The 27,878-nt window shown below is 41.8% G+C and overlaps 10 protein-coding genes across 10 annotated transcripts; all 10 read right to left on the bottom strand.

The window, feature by feature from the left end:
• Positions 1–118: 118 nt before the first annotated feature.
• Positions 119–1,725, bottom strand: ATC70_006485 (uncharacterized protein; the record flags this gene model as incomplete). The annotated part of the gene is made up of 3 exons (XM_064825759.1): positions 119–1,091; positions 1,173–1,323; positions 1,425–1,725. 3 exons carry the CDS (start codon positions 1,723–1,725, stop codon positions 119–121), a joined length of 1,425 nt encoding a protein of 474 aa, XP_064687273.1.
• A 302-nt stretch (positions 1,726–2,027) lies between these two features.
• RIT1 (tRNA A64-2'-O-ribosylphosphate transferase) lies at positions 2,028–4,048 on the bottom strand (the record flags this gene model as incomplete). The annotated part of the gene is made up of 8 exons (XM_064825758.1): positions 2,028–2,333; positions 2,396–2,583; positions 2,640–2,914; positions 2,968–3,316; positions 3,376–3,547; positions 3,620–3,718; positions 3,843–3,898; positions 3,964–4,048. 8 exons carry the CDS (start codon positions 4,046–4,048, stop codon positions 2,028–2,030), a joined length of 1,530 nt encoding a protein of 509 aa, XP_064687272.1.
• Positions 4,049–5,719: 1,671 nt separating this feature from the next.
• Positions 5,720–7,375, bottom strand: ATC70_006483 (uncharacterized protein; the record flags this gene model as incomplete). The annotated part of the gene is made up of 5 exons (XM_064825757.1): positions 5,720–5,778; positions 5,832–6,001; positions 6,055–6,364; positions 6,427–6,566; positions 6,642–7,375. 5 exons carry the CDS (start codon positions 7,373–7,375, stop codon positions 5,720–5,722), a joined length of 1,413 nt encoding a protein of 470 aa, XP_064687271.1.
• Positions 7,376–7,878: 503 nt separating this feature from the next.
• Positions 7,879–9,303, bottom strand: ATC70_006482 (uncharacterized protein; the record flags this gene model as incomplete). Its single annotated transcript, XM_064825756.1, has 2 exons — positions 7,879–8,966; positions 9,042–9,303. The coding sequence occupies 2 exons, from the start codon at positions 9,301–9,303 to the stop codon at positions 7,879–7,881; spliced, it is 1,350 nt and encodes a 449-aa protein (XP_064687270.1).
• A 163-nt stretch (positions 9,304–9,466) lies between these two features.
• Positions 9,467–11,233, bottom strand: YUH1_2 (ubiquitinyl hydrolase 1; the record flags this gene model as incomplete). Its single annotated transcript, XM_064825755.1, has 2 exons — positions 9,467–10,011; positions 10,072–11,233. The coding sequence occupies 2 exons, from the start codon at positions 11,231–11,233 to the stop codon at positions 9,467–9,469; spliced, it is 1,707 nt and encodes a 568-aa protein (XP_064687269.1).
• Positions 11,234–12,170: 937 nt separating this feature from the next.
• Positions 12,171–13,969, bottom strand: ATC70_006480 (uncharacterized protein; the record flags this gene model as incomplete). Its single annotated transcript, XM_064825754.1, has 3 exons — positions 12,171–13,499; positions 13,563–13,714; positions 13,777–13,969. The coding sequence occupies 3 exons, from the start codon at positions 13,967–13,969 to the stop codon at positions 12,171–12,173; spliced, it is 1,674 nt and encodes a 557-aa protein (XP_064687268.1).
• A 2,604-nt stretch (positions 13,970–16,573) lies between these two features.
• On the bottom strand, positions 16,574–20,239 carry ATC70_006479 (uncharacterized protein; the record flags this gene model as incomplete). The annotated part of the gene is made up of 1 exon (XM_064825753.1): positions 16,574–20,239. The coding sequence occupies one exon, from the start codon at positions 20,237–20,239 to the stop codon at positions 16,574–16,576; it is 3,666 nt and encodes a 1,221-aa protein (XP_064687267.1).
• Positions 20,240–20,271: 32 nt separating this feature from the next.
• fma1_1 (Methionine aminopeptidase 1) lies at positions 20,272–21,612 on the bottom strand (the record flags this gene model as incomplete). The annotated part of the gene is made up of 2 exons (XM_064825752.1): positions 20,272–21,360; positions 21,481–21,612. The coding sequence occupies 2 exons, from the start codon at positions 21,610–21,612 to the stop codon at positions 20,272–20,274; spliced, it is 1,221 nt and encodes a 406-aa protein (XP_064687266.1).
• Positions 21,613–22,309: 697 nt separating this feature from the next.
• ATC70_006477 (uncharacterized protein) lies at positions 22,310–23,452 on the bottom strand (the record flags this gene model as incomplete). The annotated part of the gene is made up of 1 exon (XM_064825751.1): positions 22,310–23,452. One exon carries the CDS (start codon positions 23,450–23,452, stop codon positions 22,310–22,312), a length of 1,143 nt encoding a protein of 380 aa, XP_064687265.1.
• Positions 23,453–24,198: 746 nt separating this feature from the next.
• RIM2_1 (Pyrimidine nucleotide transporter, mitochondrial) lies at positions 24,199–27,857 on the bottom strand (the record flags this gene model as incomplete). The annotated part of the gene is made up of 2 exons (XM_064825750.1): positions 24,199–24,748; positions 24,820–27,857. 2 exons carry the CDS (start codon positions 27,855–27,857, stop codon positions 24,199–24,201), a joined length of 3,588 nt encoding a protein of 1,195 aa, XP_064687264.1.
• Between the last annotated feature and the right edge of the window lie 21 nt (positions 27,858–27,878).

Here is a 27,878-nt window from a genome sequence, read left to right as displayed (position 1 = left end):
TCTACCTCAAGGTGTCGCTACATTACTGTTAAGATTTGCTCTGGATCTGTGCCTCTTTATCTACATTTGGGGATGGAAGGTGTTTGGTACTCACTATGCATAAACTAAGCTTTATTTATCAATCCATTGAAATAGGGGAGGTTACCAAGGATTCTTGTCTGTCTAATTCGTCTTGCTCTGTACTGATGCTTATTGGACTCATTGCTTCATTGATAGAAGACGATGGAGATACCATATTTGAGTGGCTACTTTGACTCGACTTGACTCGTCGTTTGGGGCCGACATCAATACGAGGATTTGCTGTATCTTTGAAAGATAGTTTTTCGTGATAGACTAGCAGATCCCCTCCTCCTGGCTTATGTTTTATATTTCCCAAAGAGCCGACCTTTGATGAGATTTCTTTAGACTTGATAAACTCAAACTTGTCGTCGTAGATTTTTAAATCGCCACCTCCAGGCTTGTGTTTGATATTATCAAGAGAACCCACTTTGGAATTGATCTCTTTTGATTTTATGAACTCGCATTTATCGTCGTATATTTTGACTTCTCCACCGCCAGGCTTGTGTTTGATGTTGTCCAAAGAGCCTACCTTTGAGTTGGCATCCTTAAACTTAATCAAAATTGATTTATCGTCGTAGATCTTGACTTCGCCTCCTCCAGGTTTATGTTTGATGTTGTCCTTTGATCCTACCTTGGACTTGACATCCTTAGTTTTGATCAGAATCGTTTTGTCATTGTAAATTTTTACTTGGCCACCTCCTGGCTTATGTTTGATGTTGTCCTTCGATCCTACTTTTGATTTGACCTCTTTCTTGATAAGCACTGATTTATCGTCGTAGATCTGCACAAGACCTCCTCCTGGCTTGTGTTGGATATTGTCCTTGGAACCTACTTTTGATTTGACTTCCTTGAACTTGACAAATGTCAATTTGTCGTGGTAAATCTCTACCGACCCGCCTCCAGGTTTGTGCTTGATGTTGTCTTTGGAGCCCACTTTTGCTGTTGCGTTGACTGTGATGCGCTCTTTCAGGGTATTCAAGTTTTCGTCATACACTCGCTTGGTACTACCACTTGGTCTGGGCTTCACATGACTATATATGAAACACACAGCATGGAATCATAAATTAATCTGTCTTTAGGCTTGTGTATTTCTATTGCTAATGGATATTTACCCGGAACCTGGTCGAGATGAGGTCAATGGCGAGGCAATAGACGATCTCTTTGACGTACTACTGCTTTTATCACTCTTCAATATGGAAGGCCCCTTTATATTTGTTGGCTGTGGCGTACTTTTCGTAACTGAAATGTGTTTTGGAGATGATTCTAAATTAAACCCACCCCTCAATATATTTAATATGATTGCATGATATGGTATTACGATCACTGTATATATTTCCCGCCCAAATTGAATAAACAGCACATACCTCGACTCGCTTTGCTGTCATTACTATCGCTACTCGCTGGTTTATGCTGCTGACGAGCCGCAGTATCTAGCTTGGGCAATTGGGAGGGCTTTCTAGTGAGTGTGGCAGTTGAGGCGCTGCTACTGCTCCTACTATTATTGCTACTGCCGGTGCTCCTATTGTTGCTCAAAGTAGATGGAGAAACAAAAGGCTTCTTACCAGAGTCTGGTGGCGTCAATGGTTGAGATCCTATGCGAATGGACGTTGTTGTCATTTTTAGTCCACCGGATTTCCGATGGCTATTTGTAGAAGAGGATGCCATCTTCAAACAAAAAGACAAAAGAAAGAGGGTTTTACAATCAATTAGCAAAATTGGAATTTTATTAATGTGCTTCTCCATACAATAAACCAACCAAGTTTCACAAAAATCCAGTAATGCTATCCTACTCCACGCGGGTGCACTTTTGCTATAGTGTTTTGTTCAAAAAAAGAGTTTATTTATGGTATGAAATTTGGGTGGTTTTCGTCTTCTTTCTTTTATATGATTAAATAAAAAAAAAAGATAGTTGGGATGTTTTTCGTTCTTTTTTTCCTTTTTTTTTTTCTGCTTTACACGATTCCTCTTCACTCTTCATCATCGTTAGTATCAAAGACGCCCTTGGATCTCTTGCTGCGCTCACGTTGATAGAATTCAGCCAATACCTTTTGAGGGATACGGTTCAAAAGTTCCTTGGGGAAGATACGGAGAAGCGACCAAGCGAGATCGAGAGATTCATAGATAGTTCTGGATTCGTAAGCACCTTGAGCAATGAAGGTCTTTTCAAACTTCTCCAAGAATTCCAAAGATAATTTATCTTCTTGATTCAAAGCTTCCTCACCGACAACAGCCTTCATGGCAGCAGCATCACGACCAATAGCGTACTTGGCATACTAAATCAAAACGAAATGTTAAACCATGAACACTCGCCCACTCTTTGTGCGTTCATATTTACCAATTGGTTGGAAACATCACCATGATCCTTTCTGGTCATACCCTCGCCGATAGCAGATTTCATAAGACGGGATAATGATGGTAAAACGTTGATGGGAGGATAGATTTGACGATTGTGAAGTTGACGATCAACGAAAATCTGACCTTCAGTAATATAACCTGTCAAATCAGGAATAGGATGAGTAATATCTATGGTAGAGATGGTGAGTTTAATGATGAAACAGTGCAAAATCAGCGTAACTTACCATCGTTAGGCATGGTCAAAATGGGGATTTGAGTGATGGAACCGTTACGGCCTTCAACACGACCAGCACGTTCGTAAATGGTGGACAAATCGGTGTACATGTAACCAGGATAACCACGACGACCAGGAACTTCTTCACGAGCAGCAGAGACCTCACGCAAGGCATCAGCATAAGAACTCATATCAGTAAGAATGACCAAAACATGCTTCTCGAGTTGATAAGCATAGTATTCAGCAGTGGTCAAAGCGAGACGAGGAGTAATGATACGTTCGATACTGAGTATAGATAGTGTTAGACATAAACAAATAACAAACAACTAGCAACTTACGTAGGATCGTTGGCCAAGTTGAGGAAAAGAGTGACACGCTCCATAGAACCATTCTCTTCGAAATCTTGCTTGAAGAAACGAGCAGTTTCCATGTTGACACCCATAGCACCAAAGACGATGGAGAAGTTCTCTTCGTGGCCATCATGAACACCCTTAGTAGGGGCCATCTTCTGCACAAGACCTGCTTGACGACAGATCTGAGCGGCGATTTCGTTGTGAGGAAGACCAGCAGCAGAGAAAATGGGAATCTTTTGACCACGAGCGATAGAGTTCATAGTATCGATGGCAGAGACACCGGTTTGAATCATTTCTTCGGGGTAGATACGAGAGAATGGATTAATGGGAGAACCTGTGGTAGTTATGCGTTAGCTGTATTATAGTGGAAATCGCGTTTCATCCAGTAATTACCATTGACATCCAAGTAGTCTTCAGCGAAAATCTTGGGACCCTTATCGATGGGCTTACCGGAACCGTTGAATACACGACCCAACATGTCTTCAGAGACAGGAATATGTTGTGTTTGTCCAGTGAATGTTACATGTGTCTGCTTAGCATCAATACCAGAGGTACCTTCAAAGACCTAAAAACACAGAACATAAAACGATAAGGGGGCAAAGAACAATGACGCAATTAAATGCTCTCTTTTTCATACCTGAACAACGGCCTTTTTGCCTTGCACTTCAAGAACTTGACCAGCACGAACTGAACCATCAGGAAGAGTCAAGTTGACGATTTCAGAGAATTTGGGAAACTATGTGGAATAAACACGAGACAAAGGTGTTTAGTGTTTCAAATGTAGAAACAAACAGGAGAGAGGCAGAGCCAGGTGCATGTTACAGAGTGAACATTTGGGCCCTTCGGTCTATTCAACTTACTTTAACATTGTCCAAAATAACAAGAGGACCGTTCACACCAGTAACAGTACGGTAATCTACACAGTATAATGATTTGAGTTCTCTCATTTGCTTTACATGGAATTGATGTTTCTCTACGCACCTAAACGAGGTTTAGCAATAAAGTCTCGAGTAACAGCAGACTTGTGAAGTTCAAATGCTTCACGTGCACTAAGAGTTTTGGCCATATTTGAGTTATTGCTTTGTTGAAGAGAAATAAAAAGAGAGAAAAAGGAACCAAAAGAGCAGAGATGGAAAAGAAAAAAGATCTGTCGGATGTAGTATCTGATATGAACATATTGTAAGCTCTCGATGTTTGAGTTCGTCAACGTCACGAAGATGGCAAGTACGTCGGGTATTCAACGATTTGGCTATGTGAATCATGTAAATCATGTTACCTTTGGGACGTAGAGGGCTTTAGCTTGAGAGGTAACACCCTTACATTAGGCAGGCTGTAGCATGCTCAGCTTGGAGAGTAAAGGGATGGAAAGGCCATGCATTTGGATGCTGAGTTTCGATGGCAACGCATCGTCTCAGGGCATGTTTCCAAATTGCATTGTGCTAGAAATGTGTTTGAAAACGAGTGAGACGTAGATACATCATTATTTCTTAGTTTCCTTTTAACTTGTAGCTGATAGCAGATGCTCAGTAATTAAGCCTCTCAAGGCCACAAGCCATGGCATTTCATCTACTGGATGATATAGATGCTCATTTGAAGAGAATCTTAGACTTTTGTTATGACAGCATTTATCAGAGGAATCCAAAGCAAATGCTCGTAGTATACTGGCATTTTGACATCCCACTTTTGCTGAAAATCCCTCCAAAAAACTATCTGTAACTGTAGATCTAGTTCTCCTACGATGATCTACGTCTGCGTTAACGGAAAGAATTCATATACAGAAAAGCACTATATCTGAATTATGCCTTACTGTTCAGATATGTGCAAAACACAGCAAAATCTGGGTGCAATTGAGCCGTGTTTTCTTGTACTGGAAACCGTTTTAGACCGTCAGAATTGCACCAAACAATTGCTCTCATCTGGCAGTTACTTTTTGACACCTTTGCTCAACTTTTTGGAGATCAAAAAAACATGAACAAAATTCGACCAAAAAGCATGAGGCACCCCTCATGGTTTTCATCAAAAATCAAACGATCGTATTTTTTACCTTGGATAATGAAGACTTTTACTATGGTATGTATTGAACCAAAATGTTTCTATCGATCTAACGTAGCCCCTGAAATCATCTTTTTGAGATTTTGATATGTAAAATTTCGACTTTTTGGCCAAAAACCCCTTTTCATATTTTCATGAATTGCTCGATAAGTTTATTCAAAACATTTGCTTTATTTGTCACCAACGGATGCGCCTTGGAAAGTATTCCTAAGAAGTATTAGGGAGCCTGACATGAGAACCACAACTTACATAGTCGAATCTGACAAAATAGATCAATCAAGCCGCATTAAGACCTTTTCGAGCAAGAAAAAACACTGAGTTTAATTTTTTTAGCGGTGGCCAGCACGTTGCTCATGACGAAATTGATGTTCATGAAGCAAATGGAAGAAGCTTGCGAGTTGGAACGCATTGTAGCTTTACCTGACCAGTATATTCTGATTATTTTTTTTTTACAGAACCTTATATCTTTGGAATCTTATCATTGTGGATTTCTCATCCAAATGCTAATTCTGTGTGGTTTATATTTAGTTGAACGTCAAATGTCAACGCAGGTAAGAAACCGATCATTTGGTACGATCAATAGCAAGCAAACGGATAAAAAGGAGATGCAAAAATCCAATAACTGCCAAATACTTATTAACAACACAACATAGTTCAAATGATGATACTAAGTTAGAAAATGAATCTAAAGAGTGCCATCAATAGCTCTCATGAAAGTGGGCGAACAGTGTCTCATGTTATGCGCTATAGAATTTGATTAGATTGCATCATAGCGTGCCTATCCATCAGCAACTTACTTCTCCAGTCATTTTGAGTACATGTACATTTCAGTTTGGCGTATTCACTGATATCTCGCGGACACACTGCTCCAGCAGCAAAGGTATAGCCTGGCACATCATCAAAGGCAATTTCGGAGCGCTTCAACAAAAGGCCAGCTGCAATTGTTTGTGGTAATGCGTCTCCCCATCTGTTGTGGCCTTTTTGTGAGCTTTGAGTGTTTTGCTACGGTTCACAACTTACTTGTGGTAAAAGAATCCTCCAGATGCATCCAATTCATCAAAATATTTTGTGTATTCCTTTGATCTAAGGAATTGAAGCGAGAAGATGGCAAAGTTGTTGTAAATCATGCAATTGGTAAAGTGGCCGATGTGTTCGCCCAATGGATTGCTTGGATCTACTGGCCTTTTTCTACTTTCCTCGTGCAATAGGCCCTTGAAAATACTCTTGCTTGTAGGTTGAAGCATATCCTTATTGTCGACAATGAAACCATTTACCACATTGAAGAACTCGTTAATATTTTCATGATTTTCAACTATGGTCAATGCAAATGCTGCATACATAGGCCGTTTAGTTGAGGAGTACACACACCCACCATCAGACAGCGCAACTTACACAATTTTTGGCTTTTGGACTTCATCTTTTTGAATGGGTCTATTGGAATATCGCAAGTGTAGCGGGAACCTGGTTGCACTTTCCAGTAATACTCTAAATCCTTCAGTAGCGGATGATGAGCAATGAATCCCATGTTGTATCTGGAAAAAAAAAAGATGGTGCAAATTTAATATACACGTTCAAAGCCATAAAAACAAATAAACAACGTGTTTTACCTAGTCATTCTTCGCCAGCTCATGCTCTCACCGCTATCAATATTGTGATCTTTGACCATCTGCTTCATGTTCTTTTCAGCCTTCTTGATATCCACCCAGTAAGGTTCCTGCCACTCAATTGCAGGTGCTTGGCCAAAATACACAGGCGCCCTGCTCGCACTCGTAATCCACTCTCTAAATTTTTTTGAAAACACTTGATCACTAATGATCACCCATGGATATCCTTCACGCTCATTGAACGTGCGTTCAAGCTCTATCATTGTGCCCCTCAGTTTGTAGATGTCTTTTTCCTGTACCAAAGCTACAAAAGCAGCCTTCACCTTGCTGGTGGAGTTGGCTACAGCGTGCCAATTGATGTGCGTATCAGGAGCAATGTAATCAGACCCATATGGCTTTAGTTTCTCTTGGTGAGATGCATAGTTGAAGAAGGAGGGATCGTTGAGCTTTTCCTTGATGCTCCTAAGGATGCTTTCTGCACTCGTATTGTATGTGTTAACGCCAGAGGATGAGTGATTAGGTGTCAGTAACAGATATCCCGCAATGGACATGATTGCAACACCTGTTAATGCCCACACAATGTTGCGTTGTATCCAGAAAAACATGCGGCTCCAGTAAGTGTGGTAAATAGTCTTGGGCCACCATCTTTTTTGGTCTGTTTTGATAGTGATTCGATGTGGAGTGACTATGGGAGATTGCTCAGCGTCCAAAAGACTATCGCCCGCGTTGACAACCATGCTTGTAAGATAGTTGAAAGAAAAGGGAGATGTTTATGCCTTGCTGATACGAGTAGTAGATACTAGTGAATACGTTTAATCTATATAAATTTGGCAAGATGAATCTGCCAGGGTATCGGATGTACGTAGAGTTTCAAGTCTATTATAGTTTGACCTGACAAATGCAAGCTACAGCTATAATAACATGTATCCACGTAAGAAGCATGTCCATGTCTCGTTCAAATCAGATTCGGAACATAATGTGGCATCCCGTAAAGACTATTTTCAAGGCATCACAGCAGTGCACATGTAAGAACACGTCAAGCACATTCTTGTATGACTTGATCTGCGGTCTTTATTGTGCCGACATTTCAGTGCGACACGCTTAAAATACAGCACGAGTTGTGCTACATGATTTGGAGACAAATCAACTCCACTGAATTAAAACAAAATAATGACAAAAAAAGATAGAGAGCATTCTCCCTCAATTTTTTATTGTGAATGATGTATAGATGAAGAGGAAATTAGTATTCTTCAGTATCCTCAATCTCAGAATCACCCAAGGAGTCAGAACCAACTTCCTCGTAATCCTTTTCAAGGGCGGCCAAATCTTCACGAGCTTCGGAGAATTCACCTTCTTCCATACCTTCACCGACATACCAATGAACGAAGGCACGCTTGGCGTACATCAAATCGAACTTGTGGTCAAGACGAGCCCAGGCTTCAGCGATAGCAGTAGTGTTGGACAACATACAGAGAGCACGTTGGACAGTAGCGAGGTCACCACCAGGGACGGCAGCAGGGGCGCGACAGTTGATACCGACCTTGAAACCAGTAGGACACCAGTCAACGAATTGAATGGTACGCTTGGTCTTGATGGTAGAGATGGCAGCGTTGGTGTCCTTGGGGACAACATCACCACGGTACAACAAACAACAAGACATGTACTTGCCATGACGAGGATCACACTTGACCATTTGGTTGTTGGGCTCGAAACAAGCATTAGTGATTTCCTGGACAGAGAGTTGCTCATGGTAAGCCTTGGCAGAGGAGATGATAGGGGCATAAGTGACCAAGGGGAAGTGAATACGAGGGTAAGGGACCAAGTTGGTTTGGAATTCGTTCAAATCAACGTTGAGAGAACCATCGAAACGCAAAGAAGCAGTGATGGAGGAGACGACTTGAGCGATCAAACGGTTGAGGTTGGTATAAGAGGGACGCTCAATGTCCAAGTTGCGACGACAGATATCGTAGATAGCTTCGTTATCAACCATGAAAGAGACATCAGAGTGTTCCAAAGTGGTATGGGTGGTCAAGATAGAGTTGTAGGGTTCAACGACAGAGGTAGCAACTTGAGGAGCAGGGTAAACAGAGAACTCAAGCTTGGACTTCTTACCATAGTCAACAGAAAGACGCTCCATCAAGAGAGCACCGAAACCAGAACCGGTACCACCACCAAAGGAGTGGAAGACCAAGAAGCCTTGAAGACCAGTACAGTTATCAGCCAACTTACGGATGCGATCCAAGACAGAGTCAACCAACTCTTTACCGACAGTGTAGTGACCACGAGCATAGTTGTTGGCAGCATCTTCCTTACCAGTGATAAGTTGTTCTATTTGGATATTTAAGGAGTGAGTACATGTGCTTGTACACGCATGCAATATTTGCTAATAAACAAACAACTTACCAGGATGGAACAATTGACGATAGGCACCAGTACGGACCTCATCAACGACAGTGGGTTCCAAATCAACCATGACGGTACGAGGAACGTGCTTACCAGAGCTAGTTTCACTGAAGAAGGTATCAAAAGAGTTATCGCCAGTGTTCAACTCTTCGGGAATATGACCATCAGGCTGGATGCCGTGTTCAAGACAGTAGAGTTCCCAACAGGCATTACCAATTTGGACACCAGCTTGACCAACGTGGATAGAAATAACTTCTCTCATTTTTAAAGGGTGTTTCGAAAGTTGATTATTCAAAAGTTAAGGGAGAATAAGCAACAAATGTTGAAGAAGAGAAAAAAAAAAAGAAAAGCAAAAGGGAGAGAGGTCAACAAGGTATTTTATATTACACAGTTTTAATCAAGCGCACCAATCAATGGGATGCAAATTAATGAATGATGGTAGCTAGATAGTCGTTTTCTTTAGAGAGGGATTCTAGTTCTGCCTTTAAAGCAAGTGCAGGGCCGTCTAGTTGGTGCAGGCTGATGATGGAAGCCTGCTTGTCCTCAGTATAGTCTCGACATTGGATCCAGCTTTTTTGTGGTGTCTCCATGTAGAACGAGATGTGTTGAGTTGATAATACCTTCATCTCCAATCTGGCCCAGCCAGGTCGACTCGTTAATGATGATAATTTAATAGATTGGACAAATTCCTGAGGGAATTCCATTTTAAACTTGGAGATGCCGTCTTGGATGCACCAGCTGAAGAGTTTGTTGTCTCTATCAAACTGGCATGAGAGGTCATTGGGTTCAAATGTCATTCTCTTCCAGGTACCAATTTGCAGTGCTTCGGCAGAGATGATTTGTATATTAGTAGTGTTTGTAGTGGTGGTGGCCGTAGCAGTAGAGGCAGAAGGGATATCATAGGTGTTGTTATTATTAGATGTGAATATAGAAGGTGTAGTAGGTGTCATCATGAGAGAGGGATCTTCATCTAGACAGTGTGTGAGTGTGAGTGTGTGAGTTTGTAGCTGTCTCTAATTAAGATACTTACAAAATGGCAAATCTGTCCACGTTAATTGCTGTTGTTGCTGTTGTTGCTGTTGTTGCTGTTGTTGCTGCTGTTGCTGCTGTTGCTGTTGCTGCAGTTGTAAATATGGATGTTGTTCATAGAATGACAAGTCTTGCATGGTTAGATTTGCAAATTGCTCATGCTGATTTGGCGACAAGGAGCTTGCAGTATTCATCATGGAGGTGTAGTTGATATTTTCTATTATATTACTTGTGTTTATACTAAGTGGTATCATAGGGTTCTTATTAGATAGTTCAGCTGAGGAGACGCGAAACTGTCTACTGTTGTTGCTGGATTGATGTTGAAAATTAGATGGATAGGGGCCAATGGTGTGCGCTCTTGCTCGTTGCTGATGGACCTCTTTCTTGGACCATTGACTGTATGGATCCGACTTTAATGTATCAGAAGGGCTAATGGAGCCAGTCGTGTCATTTACAATAGCAGCAGCGACAGAATGTGGAGGTGGTGGAGGCGGAGGAGGCATGGATTTTAGAGAGATGGGAGGCGGAGGCACGGATGAGGAAGAAGACGAAGAGGAGGAATGATAACGCTGATGTTGTTGCTGCTGCTGCATATATGGATGATACGTTTGATGGTGGTGCTTTTGACGGTGCTGCAACTGTTGCTGTTGATTAAAATAATAGTAATAGTAGTAATAATACAAATCAGGGTTGCTTTTGATGGGATCCTCCATTACTTTGCTGATGTCTTTGCCTTCTTTTTGTCGTTGTTGGTACACAGCAGCTTGACAGGCAGCAGCAGCAGCAGAAGAAGCATAGTATTGCATTCTCAGCGTCTCATCATGTAACATACTTGATTTCTTGGCTACGTTTTTGACTTTAGCTCTTCTATTTTGAAACCAAATCTGAATAGATCGCTCAGACATGCCAAGTTCTCGAGATAGTTGTTCTCTCACCCGATTATTAGGACTTGGGTTTACATTGAATGTCTTTTCTAGAACAGCAAGCTGTTCAGGCGTAGCACGGGTTCGTTTACGCGGTGTACTGGTTGAATCGACACTGGATTCCTTATCATTGGGTATAACGCTTTGTGGTGGTGGCGGTGGAAGGGGTAATGATGATATTGCTGAATATTGCTGATGTAATGAATGTAGTGATGGAGATGAAGATGATGGATTGTTCATTACCGATCTGAAATGAGGAGAGGAAAGGAGAAGAGAGAGAGAGAGAGAGAGAGAGAGAGAGAGAAAATAGAGAAAAAGAAAGAGAAAGCAAGGACCTTTTAGTACAAAGTTTTTCACTGTGCGTACGTGTGTGCCTTGGTGCATCATGTTATAAAGTTTGCGCACTTGTTTATTAATTGACAGGTTACCGAATTCGAATTTTATATTAGTCTCTATTCCGCACACTCTATCAACATCATGATCGTGTAAGCACGACTTTGCACGCTATTTCATATATATACAATGGATCCAAGGTACAGGACATCTAGAACGTTTTATTTTGGTGGTTAGATTCCAATTGGCATGGTTTTACATGCTATATGGAATTGACAACATTTGATATCGGAGATTCGATTGTATGGTGGTTGCGCAAGCCCACCCGTTGAACCGCAAAGTCGGCTGGCTCAATGTAATATCGCTTGGAGACAGAGCCCTTAATTTTTGTTACACATATTGTCGAACAAGCTTATATGGTACACGTGCTATACTTGATATATACAGGCTTCGTTTCTTTTTGTAATAAAGGTTTATTACAATCAAGACATGAGAATGGCCTGACATTGTCTCGACCTGTTAAATCGAATCATTTTTATGGCATACCGTAAATTTCGCATTACATGCTTTAGCAGTGGCAAAAGCCAAATGTCCTCATCCCCAACTTTTTTTTAATAAACACAAGAATTAATATTTTAATATCGCACAAATGTAATTTCATATAATATAGTATAAGGAGACAAAAGAGATTCAATTAAATCGATATAGAGATCAAAAGACACAGAAAACGTGGATTAATTGGAATATTTAGTACGACAAATTCATATCAATCGCCTTTTTTTTTTATTACTTTGGAAAAAGGAAGGGGGGTATATCAAATTGATGTGTTGTGGATCACTGTTTTTCAAGCTGCGTAATCAGGTGGGGGGATCGACGGGATACGATCCAGGAGTGGCATGGCCGGTGCTGATTCAGTTGGCAGATATAAAGCCTGTGATGCCAGTTCCATCTCTCTACAAAAGGCATGATAACATGCGCACAAATAAGGATGTGGTTGATTAGGTTTATCCATCGTTGTCACTGTCGATTGCACCTTGTACTTGTTCTTCTTGTTGCTCGTGCTACTGACAGTGAGTGATGGCTTCACCCCTAACTCATGATAAGAAGGTAGTCTTCCGTAATCCTCTTTCAATCTACAATCAAACACAGTGATGGCTGAATCTAATGTAATTGTTTCTCTGTTTCGGCCATCCTGAATATCTTGATCTACCTTGGTCTTGTTCAATCGAAGCAATACATTGGACCAACTTGCATTGTTCTGGTGCTGCTGCTGAGATAGTTGTGCCGCGGTCATACTAGAGGTTGGCGTGCTGGGTAAACTGGAGCTACTACTGTTGCTAGTGGGTGTCGGTGGTCTGCTTAATCGTGGAAGCACCATTGGAGACCCGATGGCTCGGGAGCTATTGTGGTGATTGTGATTTGCAAAATGAGCTGCTGGCGGTGGAGTGAGGGTACCCGTGGCTATTGGAGGTTCGGGTACTGCGATAGTGTCTTCAAGGCTAGTTTGACTACTGCTTCTGCTCATAAACTGACGATTGCCTTCAACATCTAGATACGATAACGTCAAGCTTATCTCCAAATGATGTCTAAACTGTATCTCCTTGATGTAGGTTGTATGGCGAATGTTTTGCTGACATGTGGGTGCATGAAACGCTAAGCGATGTGCAAAATCATGCACTAACTCAATACCATTTTGATTTTTATCAAAGATGGGTGCCAACTGCTTGGTTGTCACATCGACTTCACCAAACTCTGCTAGCCTGACTGATCCTGCAAACGGCATGGGAAATGTAATAGCGTCATTTCTCCATGCTCTCATCTCGGGTACACTATAGCGTCTGGTTTCCGTCACATTGACCTCCATATGTTCGATACGGGTGTGTTTAAGGTGTGGTTCGATAATCATGCGGATATAAAATAGATCGCCCGAAGAAAATGCGGCTGCTTCAATCAATACTTCAATGTCGCCAAAGACCATGTTTTTCTCAAATGTTCTCGATAAATTGGCTAGCGAGTTGTTTGTCAGGAGAGAGTTGGACATGTACGTCCTCAAGATCATAACAGGTTTGGAAATATGCCAGCTGGAAAGCATCACAATTCCAGGCCTTTGTACTTCGGCTTCTACAACATGACGGACTCTGCCAAAAGTGTCTTCAATAGTTGCAACAGTAGACTAAACAAAATCAAGTTAGTTTATATGCATTCTAAGGATCAGTTTCTTCTAGGAACCATATACATTTGGTACGACAAAGGCAAATGAGAAGCGGTGTGTTCCGGCCGGTAAAACCAAGACTGGTGCATTTTTATCAATGTTGGGAGCCAGGATCTCTACTCTCTGTTGTCCAAGCGATTTTTCTGCTGTTAACTTTGTTCCACGAGCACCAATGCCTATTTAGTAAATAAGACAGAATCAGGCATTGTTTTTATCTAAAGTATAGATATCATCTTACCTTCTGGCCAATAGGTAGTGGCATGGCTTTTCAAGGTGACCGATACGTTGGATATTTTGGTTGCTTTAGACAAATTCAAGACGACATTACCAGCGAATAGTGTAGATGCATCTTCTGTCGGTAATCCTCTCAGAATAATCGGCTTGAATGGATCAAACGTCAGTTGTCCATGAGACAAAAGTCCAAGTTGCATCTTGCTTGGCTGTTTGTAACAAGTTACAGATAGGAGGGGAGAAAAAGAGATGTAGCAAAAAGGGTTCAGATGAAAAAGATTTTTTCAATTAGAAAGAAAAAAAAAGCTCTATACTCCATGGTACAACCACAGGCGGGATAATCATAACCAACGAGATTCAATAGTGGCATGTCGGCTTCCTAATACATGGTGAAAAGCAAATAATCTACAATGTATTATCTTCCAATGAAATCTCATCATCTTCTCTTTGCGTCGAAATGTACACACTCCAAAAGAACAAATCGTGCTTCTGTTTTGCATGCCCTTAATGGCGGTCTCCTCCCGGAGCTGTCAAATCTTTTTTTGATCTGTTACACGATCAATGTGATAAGATTACTGCTCGAGTTTAGATGTGTGAAAGATCTGGGATCGGGCACATATTAAAGTTTGCCATTTTCTGCTTTCTTCATATCTCAAATGTACCCTCATCGGATATATTTTTGTGTAAGCTTCACAGGATGACTACCAGGCTTGGTGTAATAGTGCGTGAATAACGCTTGCAAGTGAACTTGAATTCACTCTTTATGCACACATATTACCATGTGGTTGCGATACATTATAAAATGTATCTTGAAATATAATGGTGCCTAGTAATGTTCGGCAAGTGCGTTGTCTGTGCTCGCGACTGCATTGTACATTTGTCGCTCTGATTGTCTGACATTCCCATGCATTGATGCAATCATGAGTAAATTCAACAGTTAGAGGCATGTTTAGACGCGTAGAAAAAACTGCAACCATTTATATGGCCATCATTAAATGGTCATTATTATCTTTAGATTTGATGACTTTAGATGGTCCCAGAGGTGATAAAGAACGTAGTGAGATGCTTCCAAAGCTTAGTATGCTCAGCAAAGTTAATTACACCATATTGCGCAATGTACAATTAGAATATAGCAGTAGAGGACACACGGCAAGCCATAACACTTGATAAAGCGGGTTCTTCATCCATGTGTACTACTGTGGCCCTTGATGGCCTGTATCAGAAAGCGAGTGATGTCCAGCAATAGTCCATGGCCTTCAACATAGAGATTGTCGAAGGCTATGTGCTTCGACCTCGATTAGTAGAAATCACCAGAGCTACAGCATATTTCCTGAAGAATAAAAACGTATACATTTTATTCAGAATTATGGGCACTATCAACTATAACAATGAAGCGGTCTAAATCCATATGTATGGTGCGAAAAAAGAACTCAAACAGACATGTATTCTTCGATGAGCCGCTCCCTGTAGATACAACAAAAAAAGACATTGATGCCTGGACGAGAGCTGACAATGATACAGTATAATTGTTGTTGTTGTTCTTTTGTCAAACGCGTTTGCATCCAAATGTCAGTGCCCAGATTGAAATGTAGTCTCAAGCTCGATTGCATTCAATTCAATGTCAAAATTGTACATCTGTGCTCCTGAGCCAGATTACCGAATCAATTCATTAGTTTAAAATAGCATCTTGACCTTACATTCATTGTAATTCCACTTTAATTTGGTCTGAACACTTTTCAATTAGTTTGTAGCAGGCCAGAGTCAGATTCCAGAGTCAACATGACAGTTCGAGATGACAATCCTCGAAATTACAACTCGCATTACCATTTAGATCAATGACAAATTAATTGATTTAGTAAACGCAGCCCCACACATTGATTGAGTGGATCATCCAGTAAACTTGAGATGAGATAAATGGAATCACAATACACGAGTATATCGATATCCATATAATATAAAAATACCTCATGCTTACACTGCATTTTATAGGCAATCATCAAATCAACGGGAATAAACCATATTCAGAGTACAGGACACCACCGTCTTGATAAGCATGTACCAAATAAAACCAAGTTAATACCAGTTAAAAGTAAACCAGCTGTACAACGTCGACGTTTTCATATAATCTCCAATAAATTACTTAGAAATAAATAGTAGCAAAATGACTTGCAGACCCACACTCTAAATCGAACAGCTTCACAAAGAAAAATAAATAAATAAATCCTTTTAGGGAAACTTAAAAAAAAATATAAACTACAGTGCTTACTTAAATGTTGCAAATGTGTAAATATATCAAATCCTCAATGGTCCAGTTTAAATGTTAATTTATTATAAAAGAGAGGATTTTAGGCTTCGTCCCAGTAGGGCAATACAATGGCCATCCCAGTAATTAAAGATAATTGAGTTGAAAAGGTGGAGCAATGAAAAAAACACTAGTAGAGAAGTGAAAAATTGCATCCAAAAGGTAAAGAAACGTCAAAATAAAGTTGTGTAAAATGTGGGGTAGATCACACCCAAAAAAAGGAATTGAAAGATATATTTTTGATCTGAAACAAACAAAGAAATAGCCAAAATAGGATTTGTACTACAAACAAGGTAGAGCACGACCACCTAATAAAAGAACAAGGGTTGAAAAAGAGTAGCTTCCATTCATGAAACTTCAACATCTCGAGCGAAACATATCATAAACAAGTAGGATCAAAACACCCAACCTCTCAATGAGAATCACAGGGAGCGAATTTCCAAAAAAATAGACTACAGAATGTGTTAGACATCATATACAAAGCGTAAATTTAAGGAGAAGATCAATGTTGTAGATGTTGAATGAGTTGTTGCTGCTGTTGCTGTCGTTGCTGTTGCTGCTGTTGTTGAAAGTGATGTTGTTGAGTCAAATAATGTTCAAAAAGCTCTCCAGAAGGAGGTTCCTCAGCAAAAGATCCAGCAGGATGGTTTGCAATGTCAATTTGAGTAATCAGCTCAAGAACAAGAGGCCAAGTTCTCTCCCAGTGTGTGCCCAGACAGAAAGACAGATTAGAAGGTAGCGAATTCAGAATACGATCCAAAATATGAGTGGTAGCGATACCTTGGTCATCATAGGATTCATCCAAAGGAATGGAGTCATCAGGCAGATTGAGATGGATGCGGTTGATAATGTCTTGAACCAGAGGACAGGTGGCTAGATAATGAAATCTATTTGCACTAGGTGCGCCACAACGACAAGCTGAGAGAGGGAAACTTGGGTGATGATGAAAACGCCATCGAATCAGACGCAATCGCTCCAACCGAGTACACGGATAAAACAAGAGAGGGTCATAGCCAGTTGTGTCTTCACGCAGAGCACGCAAACACGATGACTTTTGACTAGTCCATTTCAACATTTGAGCATCTTGAAACTCTTCGCAAATGAGACGGGGAGTGGTGTGAGTGGGGGACGATTTGTACAACTTCCAGATCTTGTTGGAGCTAAGACGACGCCACAGAGCAGGAGCAATTTTAAGACGCTGATGCGTATACAGGATGCATTCCACCAAAGTAAAAGGACGAGCTTTCAACTGAAGCGAATACCAAAACTTGAAAGTCAAGATCTGGGCACGAGTATACATGGTAGGCAGATTACCCATCATATTGAGAACCATGAACGGGGGGTTGTGCCGTTCAGATTGATTGAGAGTCATTTTCAGACAGCTAGCTTGAGTGCGATCAATAGCCATAGCAGAAGTAGCATTCAGACCAAGAAGAGCAAGAGCATATTTCATGATGGGGCGTACAAACACCCGATACACTTGAAGTGCCAACATGAGACCAAAGCCATACTGATGGACACCAAGACGACGAAAGAGAGCCATGGTAGACTTGGCCTTCTTTGTGCTAGCATTGAGGAACGCAATGTTATCAATACCAGAGGCATTGAAGGGCACGCCGAGATACTCATAGCTAGGAACAATAGGGACATTGATACCATACAATTGAATAGGCCTACGCCTAGAGTGATAGTTGACAAGAGCACATTTGGTTGGACTCCACTTGAAATCAAATCGCAACGAGTACTCCTCACACAGTTGAACCAGTAACGGCATATCACGACGATGGGCAATAAGACAGACATCATCAGCATACAAGAGAGAGTGGATAGCTGTTTTTTGACGAACAACACCAAGACGAGGAGAGCAGCTGCTGGCAGTTTCAGACAAACGTGGACCTGCACCGTATTTCACAAGAGCAAAACTAGGTTCAGTAATGTCAGCTGAAGGACCATCACCATCAGTACGAGCACGAGTAGCGATATCCACATAGAGTGGAAAGCGTACAGGCGCAGTACACAACAGAGCAGGCAGTTGATTGATAAAGATGGCATACAAAAATGGAGACAAGATGGAGCCTTGGAGCAAACCACGCTTTGGATGGATTGGCAGTGATGTAGCATTGTTGATGACTACATTGAGAGTGACATGATCAAAAAGATGCCGCAGGGTGTAAAACAGAGCCTTTGGTAGATGAGGATGAAGTAGTTGCCAGATCTTGGATCGAGTAACACTGTCATATGCTTTGCTGATATCCATAAAGATGAGTGCTGGTGAGACATCGTATTGCTGCTCAAATTGCTTTTGTAAAGCCAAGAGATTCCATGTTTGACTGATTCCACTGCGAGCGGTTCGAAAGCCACCTTGAGCAACACCAAGAGACGGCATATGGGTCAAAAGACAGAATTTGAGACATCGTTCATAGAGCTTTCTGAAAGTGTTGGTGAGGCTGATGGGCCTATAGTTTGCAGCTGAGTTGGGATCACCCTTCTTGAAGACAGGGACAATAAGACCAGATCGAAAAGAGGCAGGTGTCCAGGCAAATGTATAGCACAAAGTAAAGAACTCAGAGAGGAAATTACAAAGAGGATACCATATAGGCATGAGCATCTCCTTTACGATATGATCATCTCCAGGTGCCTTACGATTACCCATTGCTGATAGTTGCTGCTTGATTGCTGAAGCAGAAAAGAATGTTGGTTTAGTGGTGTGCTGGTGGAGTGGTGATCTGCTGGCTCTCCATGTTGAAAAATCCAATTGATCTCCCCCAAAAATGTGTCTTTGATAATCTGCCATTACATTTGCAGCTACCTCAGGCCCTTCACTATGCGAGAAACAATGATTAGTAGTGTGTTTCTTTCTTAAACGTTTTAGAACGGAATACACCTGATTTGAAGAGGAATCACTCATGTCATTACAAAATTTCTTCCAATGTCTTTGTTTAGCAGCCTTGATAGCCTTCTTGAGGTTGTTGCAAGCTTGTTGATAGAGAGACCAGAGGTGTGTTGAGCCAATCAATGATCTTCTGTGGTGCTTGTGTTGTTTCCAATCAGTGTAGCATTGTTGTCTAATGTCAGCCAAATGTTGTAACTCTGCATCCCAAAAGAATTTCCAGGTTTTAGGCCTAGGTGTTCTTGGTGTTACTGAATTATCAAGTGCTGAGTGGATCGCCTGGATCATTTCGATGCCAACACGGTTAATGAAATCCTTGGGAGATTCCACAACCTCGAAATAGAAGCCATTAGTAGCATTAATCCGTTGATTGATAGTAGCCTCCTTCCGATGCTTAGTTGCTGTATCACCAGAGAGCACAAACAAATTGGGGTGTTGCTGTTGTTGAAAAGCCATAAAGTGCTTGACCTCTTGTTGCAGTTTGAAAATGTTTGAAAAGAAATTTTTGCGATATAATTCAAATACGTCTTTTTCTTCCAAACGTTGCAAGTTCCAAAGACGACGGTTGCCAGCCAAAGTCGATGTTGGGAGGAGTTGAGGTTGTTGGCGTAGCTTAAACGAGAATTGCACAAGGTGATGATCCGAGTTGAGATTGATATCACTTTCAATAGATAACAAGGGATTAGCCGAGAATATATTGGGGCGTGAAATCACGAAATCAATGATGCTTGTGCCTCGATTAGACTCAAATGTAGGTTGTCCAAATGTAGAAATACGATTCCAGAGATTAGCCTGATGGACTGTAAGCCAATTGAGGAGATAGTTGCTACGAGGATTCGTACTACGGGTATCACCAGTGAATAAGCCAAGACGAGTGTTGAAATCACCAAGACAAATAACTGCCGATGAAGAGTTGAAGTCAACACTACCCAATACAGTTTGATAGTCTGCAAAAGATAGCGCTGGTGGTAAATAGAAGCCATGGACAGTAAGCGAGTTACCAATCACGATACTGAGCTTGTTGTGTTGTGTGGTAGTTGGATCAGTGCTACGGTGAACATAGTGAGGAAAATGAGGTCGAATTAGAAATGTCAAACCACCATTGCCTTTGGACGCATCACCTGAGATGGTAGCATATTGATGATGTTGAGCCCATTGAGTGAATAGATCGCCTTTGAGCAAGAAGGTTTCCGTGAGTAGTAAAATGTCGATGTGATGTGTTTCTATATAGTGTATCACTAAATCCAAGGACGTAGAGATACCAGAAACATTAAGCATTGCAAGGTTAAGAGTAGGTTGTGAGTCTACAATCATTGATTCGTATCCATGGGGCTGGAGCCAGCGTTACTAGCAGCAGTCAGAGGTGGAGGATTTGAACCAGGTTGAGAAATGCTGGCATCAGCATTGTTGGTGGAGGTAGTAAGAGAGACAAACAAGTTGGAGGCATCAAAGCCTTTGAGAACAGAGCGAGCAGTGTTGGCAGCAGCACTGATTTTGCGAACGCAATCCGGTTTCAGCTTGATGAACTCATCAATAATGACAGGCGGGACATGGTGATTATCAGCACTGTCAAGAGCATTGAAGAACTTGAGGATGGCCAGGCCCTTACGGGGTTCACGAAGTTGAGTAGTAGCTTGGAGCATGCGGTTGTAGTAGATGGCCTTAGCTTTATCATCTAATTGTTGAGCATTAAGAGTCTTCAAAAGATGGGGATCGCCCAGATTTTTACCAGAGATAGGATTGAAATCAGTGATGGGATGAAGTTCCTCCTTTTCACAGATCTTAAGGATTTCAGCAGCATAGTGGGAGTGTACCAGAAGAGAGACAACATGCTTGGCAGGACGTTGGATGGCATATACATGTTTGAGATTGATTTTGAGCAATTCTAAACGAGTGCGAAGATCGGCGTGCTTGGTTTTGTGGCTATAAGGAAGGTAGACACAAGTATAACCAGGAGGAGGCAGAGTTGAAGTGGCAGTATTAGAGGAGGAAAACATTTGCATATCATCACCATCAGTTGTGTCAGCAGCAGTAGGAGTAGAAAATAGACGTAAAGCCCATTTCTTGGCTTCAGCAGCATCAGAGGGGACTTTGGCTTTAGAAGAAGACTTCTTGGAAGCTTTCTTGTTAGAACCAGAGTTCTTCTTGGGATTGGCAGTAGTGCTGGCAGTGTTGGCAGTAGATTTGGCATTGGCAGATCCCTTTTTGGTACCTGAATTCAAGGTTGGGAAATCCTTTTCCGATGCATAACGAGATGCAGCAGATCCAGATTTGGTACGTGTGAAGTTGACATTTGGAGTAAAATTCAGACGATTGGTTGAGGCAGCAGAAGTATTAGTAGCAGTAGTAAGGGTGGATCGTTCCAGTAAACGGATGAGAATCAGATTCTGTTCTTGGAGCTTGACTACCAGATCAATCAACTCTGATTGCTTCAAGTTATTGTAATAATCACGGCCGGCAATGTCTTACTGCATTGAATCGCAGCGGCGCTTATTGGAGGTGAAGGTAGATGCATTGACAGGAGCTGAGGCAGATCCAGAGGCGGTCATAGTGGAAATCCAATCAGCGGATGATGCTTCGATTGATTGTGCTGCACCGGTAGAACTCGGTGGAGCAGGATTCAAATTTGGCGGGATCGGCGAACCTGGCATTAGGAAAGATGAAAGATCGAGATGGTTGAAGTGACTAAGCGGCTAAACAGGCGGCGAGAAGGCAAGAGGTTTTCCGAAAACGTTTGAATAATGCTGACATATACAGGCGTAGAGTCGATAATATCTCCTCCTCAATGGTCCAGGCGAAAATTTATGGTTGTTTATTGATTACAATGAATTAGCAATGTAAAAAATACAGACTTATATGCATGCGATCTTTGGATCATTAGTTGCAAGTCCTGAGAAGCGACGTACAGCAAAAAAGCTTAAATTGATAGTTTGATCTCCATGCAGGAACAACATGCAAGTGTCCAGAAAAGGGAAAAAAGGTCCTAAACTAAAAATTAAACTGGTAAAAAAAAGTACAGGCAGGAAAAAGGAGTAAAACAAGTGAGATAAAAGGGTAGAGAATAAGAAGCTATGGTGTATGAGACATGCAATTGAGGATACCTCGATGTTCAGACAGCAGCACAGACAAAATAAACCCACAGACCTCAGTGGCACAAAAAAAGCAAGAAAAAAAAGGAGAAAACGAGGCATTTGCATATAGCAAAATGAGTAGAGAGACAAGGACCAAACGAGAAAGAAGCAGAGAAGGAGGACAAAGTGAATGCAGACACTACCACAAAGGCAGCAGAAACAGAAACAATGAGAGTGGGAATGAGAGAGCAAAACGATTTTAACAACAAGGTGTCAATCAGTTATCAGAAGACTCTGACATTTCAAAATCCTTGGTAGCAGAGAGAGTGGGGGAGACAGCATAAGCCAAGAGAGAGGCAGTTTCAGCATCATGATGCAAGAGGTAGCCAAGATAACTCAAACGTTGTTTCTTGGCTAAACGCTCTTGATCAGAGGATCGAGATGGTGGTTTAGCAGCAGCAGAGGAGGAGGAACGAGCAAGCATTTCTTCTTTCAAAATGGCATCAAATTGGGCTTGGTTGATGCGATCATACAAAAGAAAAGAACGAGCAACAGAAACACGGACAGAGCGACGGACAAAAGACAGCGAACGAAGGCAGCGAAGGTTTTCGACCTCAATGGCCTTTTGGACACGCAGATCAGGAGAGAGAGAAGCAAATTTGGGATCTTTGAGATTGACTGGATCACATGGATCAAAGTCAACCAACGGAGAAGAGCCACGACCATGTAGATGCATGGCTTTGGTGAGGGTGAGAACATAGTCATTATGAACAAGGAAAGAAATCACATTCTGTACAGGATATTGAATATCCAGCACACGAGAGTTATTCAATCCTACGCCTTGTACAAGGCGACGCAGCTCAGAAAGACGACGGCGGACAGGAGTAGCATAGTACACAAATTGATAACCAGATGGTATATCACTTTGAGGAGCAAAAAGACGAGCAAGAGTAGCGGATGCCTTGGTGGCAGATGGAGGAGGACGAGCAGCAGGCTTCTTCTTACGCTTTGCACCTGCATTGGATGCAACGACGGCAGCAAAAGATGGTTGCGTTGTAACTTGAGATTGGGAGTAGCTGGGGGTAGACTTGGAGGCAGATGTTGTTGATGGTGGTGTTGGAGTGTTCGACGATACAGCGTCTATGGTGGTGGATTGAGCGTTGATAGCTGCCAATTGAGCCGCAAGGGCGTCTCTAGCAGCCTCTGATTCAGCCAGGGCTGTTTTCAACTGCGCAATTTTAGCATGGGCAGATTCTAATCTGCTCAAACGATGTCTGACCTCAACCATAAAGGTCGACAACGCAGTTTGATCAGTGGGCGAAGCAGGTGGGAGGGAAGTGAGACCAAAGTCAATCGAGTTGGGGTCAACATCGATCGAGGATGTGAAATGAGATGCTTTGGGGAGGTCTTGAGGTTGCATTTTCTTTGCTTTTAAATGTTGAGAAATATCAGCAGCAAAGAAAGGTGGAGAGAGGGTTGAAATTGGCCTTTTTTGACCGGACGAAAGGGTGTCAGCAGGTGTAATCTTGTTAAAAGTGTTTTGCTCGGTTATGGTATTGATATAGCAAGTACTTGATGAGAGATGATGGGTTATAGGAATCTTCGATATAATTCGGGCTATGAAAGTATATAAAAAATTCTTTAGCGGAAAGATCCTCAATGGTCCAGTTTAAATGTTAATTTATTATAAAAGAGAGGATTTTAGGCTTCGTCCCTGTAGGGCAATACAATGGCCATCCCAGTAATTAAAGATAATTGAGTTGAAAAGGTGGAGCAATGAAAAAAAACACTAGTAGAGAAGTGAAAAATTGCATCCAAAAAGTAAAGAAATGTCAAAATAAAGTTGTGTAAAATGTGGGGTAGAGCACACCCAAAAAAAGAAATTGAAAGATATATCTTTGATCTGAAACAAACAAAGAAATAGCCAAAATAGGGTTTGTACTACAAACAAGGTAGAGCACGACCACCTAATAAAAGAACAAGGGTTGAAAAAGAGTAGCTTCCATTCATGAAACTTCAACATCTCGAGCGAAACATATCATAAACAAGTAGGATCAAAACACCCAACCTCTCAATGAGAATCACAGGGAGCGAATTTCCAAAAAATAGACTACAGAATGTGTTAGACATCATATACAAAGCGTAAATTTAAGGAGAAGATCAATGTTATAGATGTTGAATGAGTTGTTGCTGCTGTTGCTGTCGTTGCTGTTGCTGCTGTTGTTGAAAGTGATGTTGTTGAGTCAAATAATGTTCAAAAAGCTCTCCAGAAGGAGGTTCCTCAGCAAAAGATCCAGCAGGATGGTTTGCAATGTCAATTTGAGTAATCAGCTCAAGAACAAGAGGCCAAGTTCTCTCCCAGTGTGTGCCCAGACAGAAAGACAGATTAGAAGGTAGCGAATTCAGAATACGATCCAGAATATGAGTGGTAGCGATACCTTGGTCATCATAGGATTCATCCAAAGGAATGGAGTCATCAGGCAGATTGAGATGGATGCGGTTGACAATGTCTTGAACCAGAGGACAGGCGGCTAGATAATGAAATCTATTTGCACTAGGTGCGCCACAACGACACGCAGAGAGAGGGAAACTTGGGAGGTGATGAAAACGCCATCGAATCAGACGCAATCGCTCCAACCGAGTACACGGATAAAACAAGAGAGGGTCATATCCAGTTGTGTCTTCACGCAGAGCACGCAAACACGATGATTTTTGGCTAGTCCATCTCAACATTTGAGCATCTTGAAACTCTTCGCAAATGAGACGGGAGTGGTGTGAGTGGGGGACGATTTGTACAACTTCCAGATCTTGTTGGAGCTAAGACGACGCCACAGAGCAGGAGCAATTTTAAGACGCTGATGCGTATACAGGATGCATTCCACCAAAGTAAAAGGACGAGCTTTCAACTGAAGCGAATACCAAAACTTGAAAGTCAAGATCTGGGCACGAGTATACATGGCAGGCAGATTGCCCATCATATTGAGAACCATGGACGGGGCGTTGTGCCGTTCAGATTGATTGAGAGTCATTTTCAGACAGCTAGCTTGAGTGCGATCAATAGCCATAGCAGAGGTAGCATTCAAACCAAGAAGAGCAAGAGCATATTCCATGATGGGGCGTACAAACACCCGATACACTTGAAGTGCCAACATGAGACCAAAGCCATACTGATGGACACCAAGACGACGAAAGAGAGCCATGGTAGACTTGGCCTTCTTTGTGCTAGCATTGAGGAACGCAATGTTATCAATACCAGAGGCATTGAAGGGCACGCCGAGATACTCATAGCTAGGAACAATAGGGACATTGATACCATACAATTGAATAGGCCTACGCCTAGAGTGATAGTTGACAAGAGCACATTTGGTTGGACTCCACTTGAAATCAAATCGCAACGAGTACTCCTCACACAGTTGAACCAGTAACGGCATATCACGACGATGGGCAATAAGACAGACATCATCAGCATACAAGAGAGAGTGGATAGCTGTTTTTTGACGAACAACACCAAGACGAGGAGAGCAGCTGCTGGCAGTTTCAGACAAACGTGGACCTGCACCGTATTTCACAAGAGCAAAACTAGGTTCAGTAATGTCAGCTGAAGGACCATCACCATCAGTACGAGCACGAGTAGCGATATCCACATAGAGTGGAAAACGTACAGGCGCAGTACGCAACAGAGCAGGCAGTTGATTGATAAAGATGGCATACAAAAATGGAGACAAGATGGAGCCTTGGAGCAAACCACGCTTTGGATGGATTGGCAGTGATGTAGCATTGTTAATGACTACATTGAGAGTGACATGATCAAAAAGATGCCGCAGGGTGTAAAACAGAGCCTTTGGTAGATGAGGATGAAGTAGTTGCCAGATCTTGGATCGAGTGACACTGTCATATGCTTTGCTGATATCCATAAAGATGAGTGCTGGTGAGACACCGTATTGCTGCTCAAATTGCTTTTGTAAAGCCAAGAGATTCCATGCTTGACTGATTCCACTGCGAGCGGCTCGAAAGCCACCTTGAGCAACATCAAGAGACGGCATGTGGGTCAAAAGACAAAATTTGAGACATCGTTCATAGAGCTTTCTGAAAGTGTTGGTGAGGCTGATGGGCCTATAGTTTGCAGCTGAGTTGGGATCACCCTTCTTGAAGATAGGGACAATAAGACCAGATCGAAAAGAGGTAGGTGTCCAGGCAAATGTATAGCACAAAGTAAAGAACTCAGAGAGGAAATTACAAAGAGGATACCATATAGGCATGAGCATCTCCTTTACAATATGATCATCTCCAGGTGCCTTACGATTACCCATTGCTGATAGTTGTTGCTTGATTGCTAAAGCAGAAAAGAATGTTGGTTTAGTGGTGTGCTGGTGGAGTGGTGATCTGCTGGCTCTCCATGTTGAAAAATCCAATTGATCTCCCCCAAAAATGTGTCTTTGATAATCTGCCATTACATTTGCAGCTACTTCAGGTCCTTCACTATGCGAAAAACAATGATTAGTAGTGTGTTTCTTTCTTAAGCGTTTTAGAACGGAATACACCTGATTTGAAGAGGAATCACTCATGTTATTACAAAATTTCTTCCAATGTCTTCGTTTAGCAGCCTTGATAGCCTTCTTGAGGTTGTTGCAAGCTTGTTGATAGAGAGACCAGAGGTGTGTTGAGCCAATCAATGATCTTCTGTGGTGCTTGTGTTGTTTCCAATCAGTGTAGCATTGTTGTCTAATGTCAGCCAAATGTTGTAATTCTGCATCCCAAAAGAATTTCCAGGTTTTAGGCCTAGGTGTTCTTGGTGTTACTGAATTATCAAGTGCTGAGTGGATCGCTTGGATCGTTTCGATGCCAATACGGTTAATGAAATCCTTGGGAGATTCCACAACCTCGAAATAGAAACCATTAGTAGCATTGATCCGTTGATTGATAGTAGCCTCCTTCCGATGCTTAGTTGCTGTGTCACCAGAGAGCACAAACAAATTGGGGTGTTGCTGTTGTTGAAAAGCCATAAAGTGCTTGACCTCTTGTTGCAGTTTGAAAATGTTGGAAAAGAAATTTTTGCGATATAATTCAAATACGTCTTTTTCTTCCAAACGTTGCAAGTTCCAAAGACGACGGCTGCCAGCCAAAGTCGATGTTGGGAGGAGTTGAGGTTGTTGGTGTAGCTTAAACGAGAATTGCACAAGGTGATGATCCGAGTTGAGATTGATATCACTTTCAATAGATAACAAGGGATTAGCCGAGAATATATTGGGGCGTGAAATCACGAAATCAATGATGCTTGTGCCTCGATTAGACTCAAATGTAGGTTGTCCAAATGTAGAAATACGATTCCAGAGATTAGCCTGATGGACTGTAAGCCAATTGAGGAGATAGTTGCTACGAGGGTTCGTACTACGAGTATCACCAGTGAATGAGCCAAGACGAGTGTTGAAATCACCAAGACAAATAACTGACGATGAAGAGTTGAAGTCAACACTACCCAATACAGTTTGATAGTCTGCAAAGGATAGCGCTGGTGGTAAATAGAAGCCATGGACAGTAAGCGAGTTACCAATCACGATACTGAGCTTGTTGTGTTGTGTGGTTGTTGGATCAGTGCTACGGTGAACATAGTGAGGAAAATGAGGTCGAATTAGAAATGTCAAACCACCATTGCCTTTGGACGCATCACCTGAGATGGTAGCATATTGATGATGTTGAGCCCATTGAGTGAATAGATCGCCTTTGAGCAAGAAGGTTTCCGTGAGTAGTAAAATGTCGATGTGATGTGTTTCTATATAGTGTATCACTAAATCCAAGGATGTAGAGATACCAGAAACATTAAGCATTGCAAGGTTAAGAGTAGGTTG

Source organism: Mucor velutinosus, assembly GCF_035048745.1.
Source record: "Mucor velutinosus strain NIH1002 chromosome Unknown tig00001547, whole genome shotgun sequence".
NCBI classification, from domain to species: domain Eukaryota; kingdom Fungi; phylum Mucoromycota; class Mucoromycetes; order Mucorales; family Mucoraceae; genus Mucor; species Mucor velutinosus.
The sequence above is the reverse complement of the archived record's forward strand: the minus strand, read 5'-3'. Positions and strand labels throughout refer to the sequence as shown.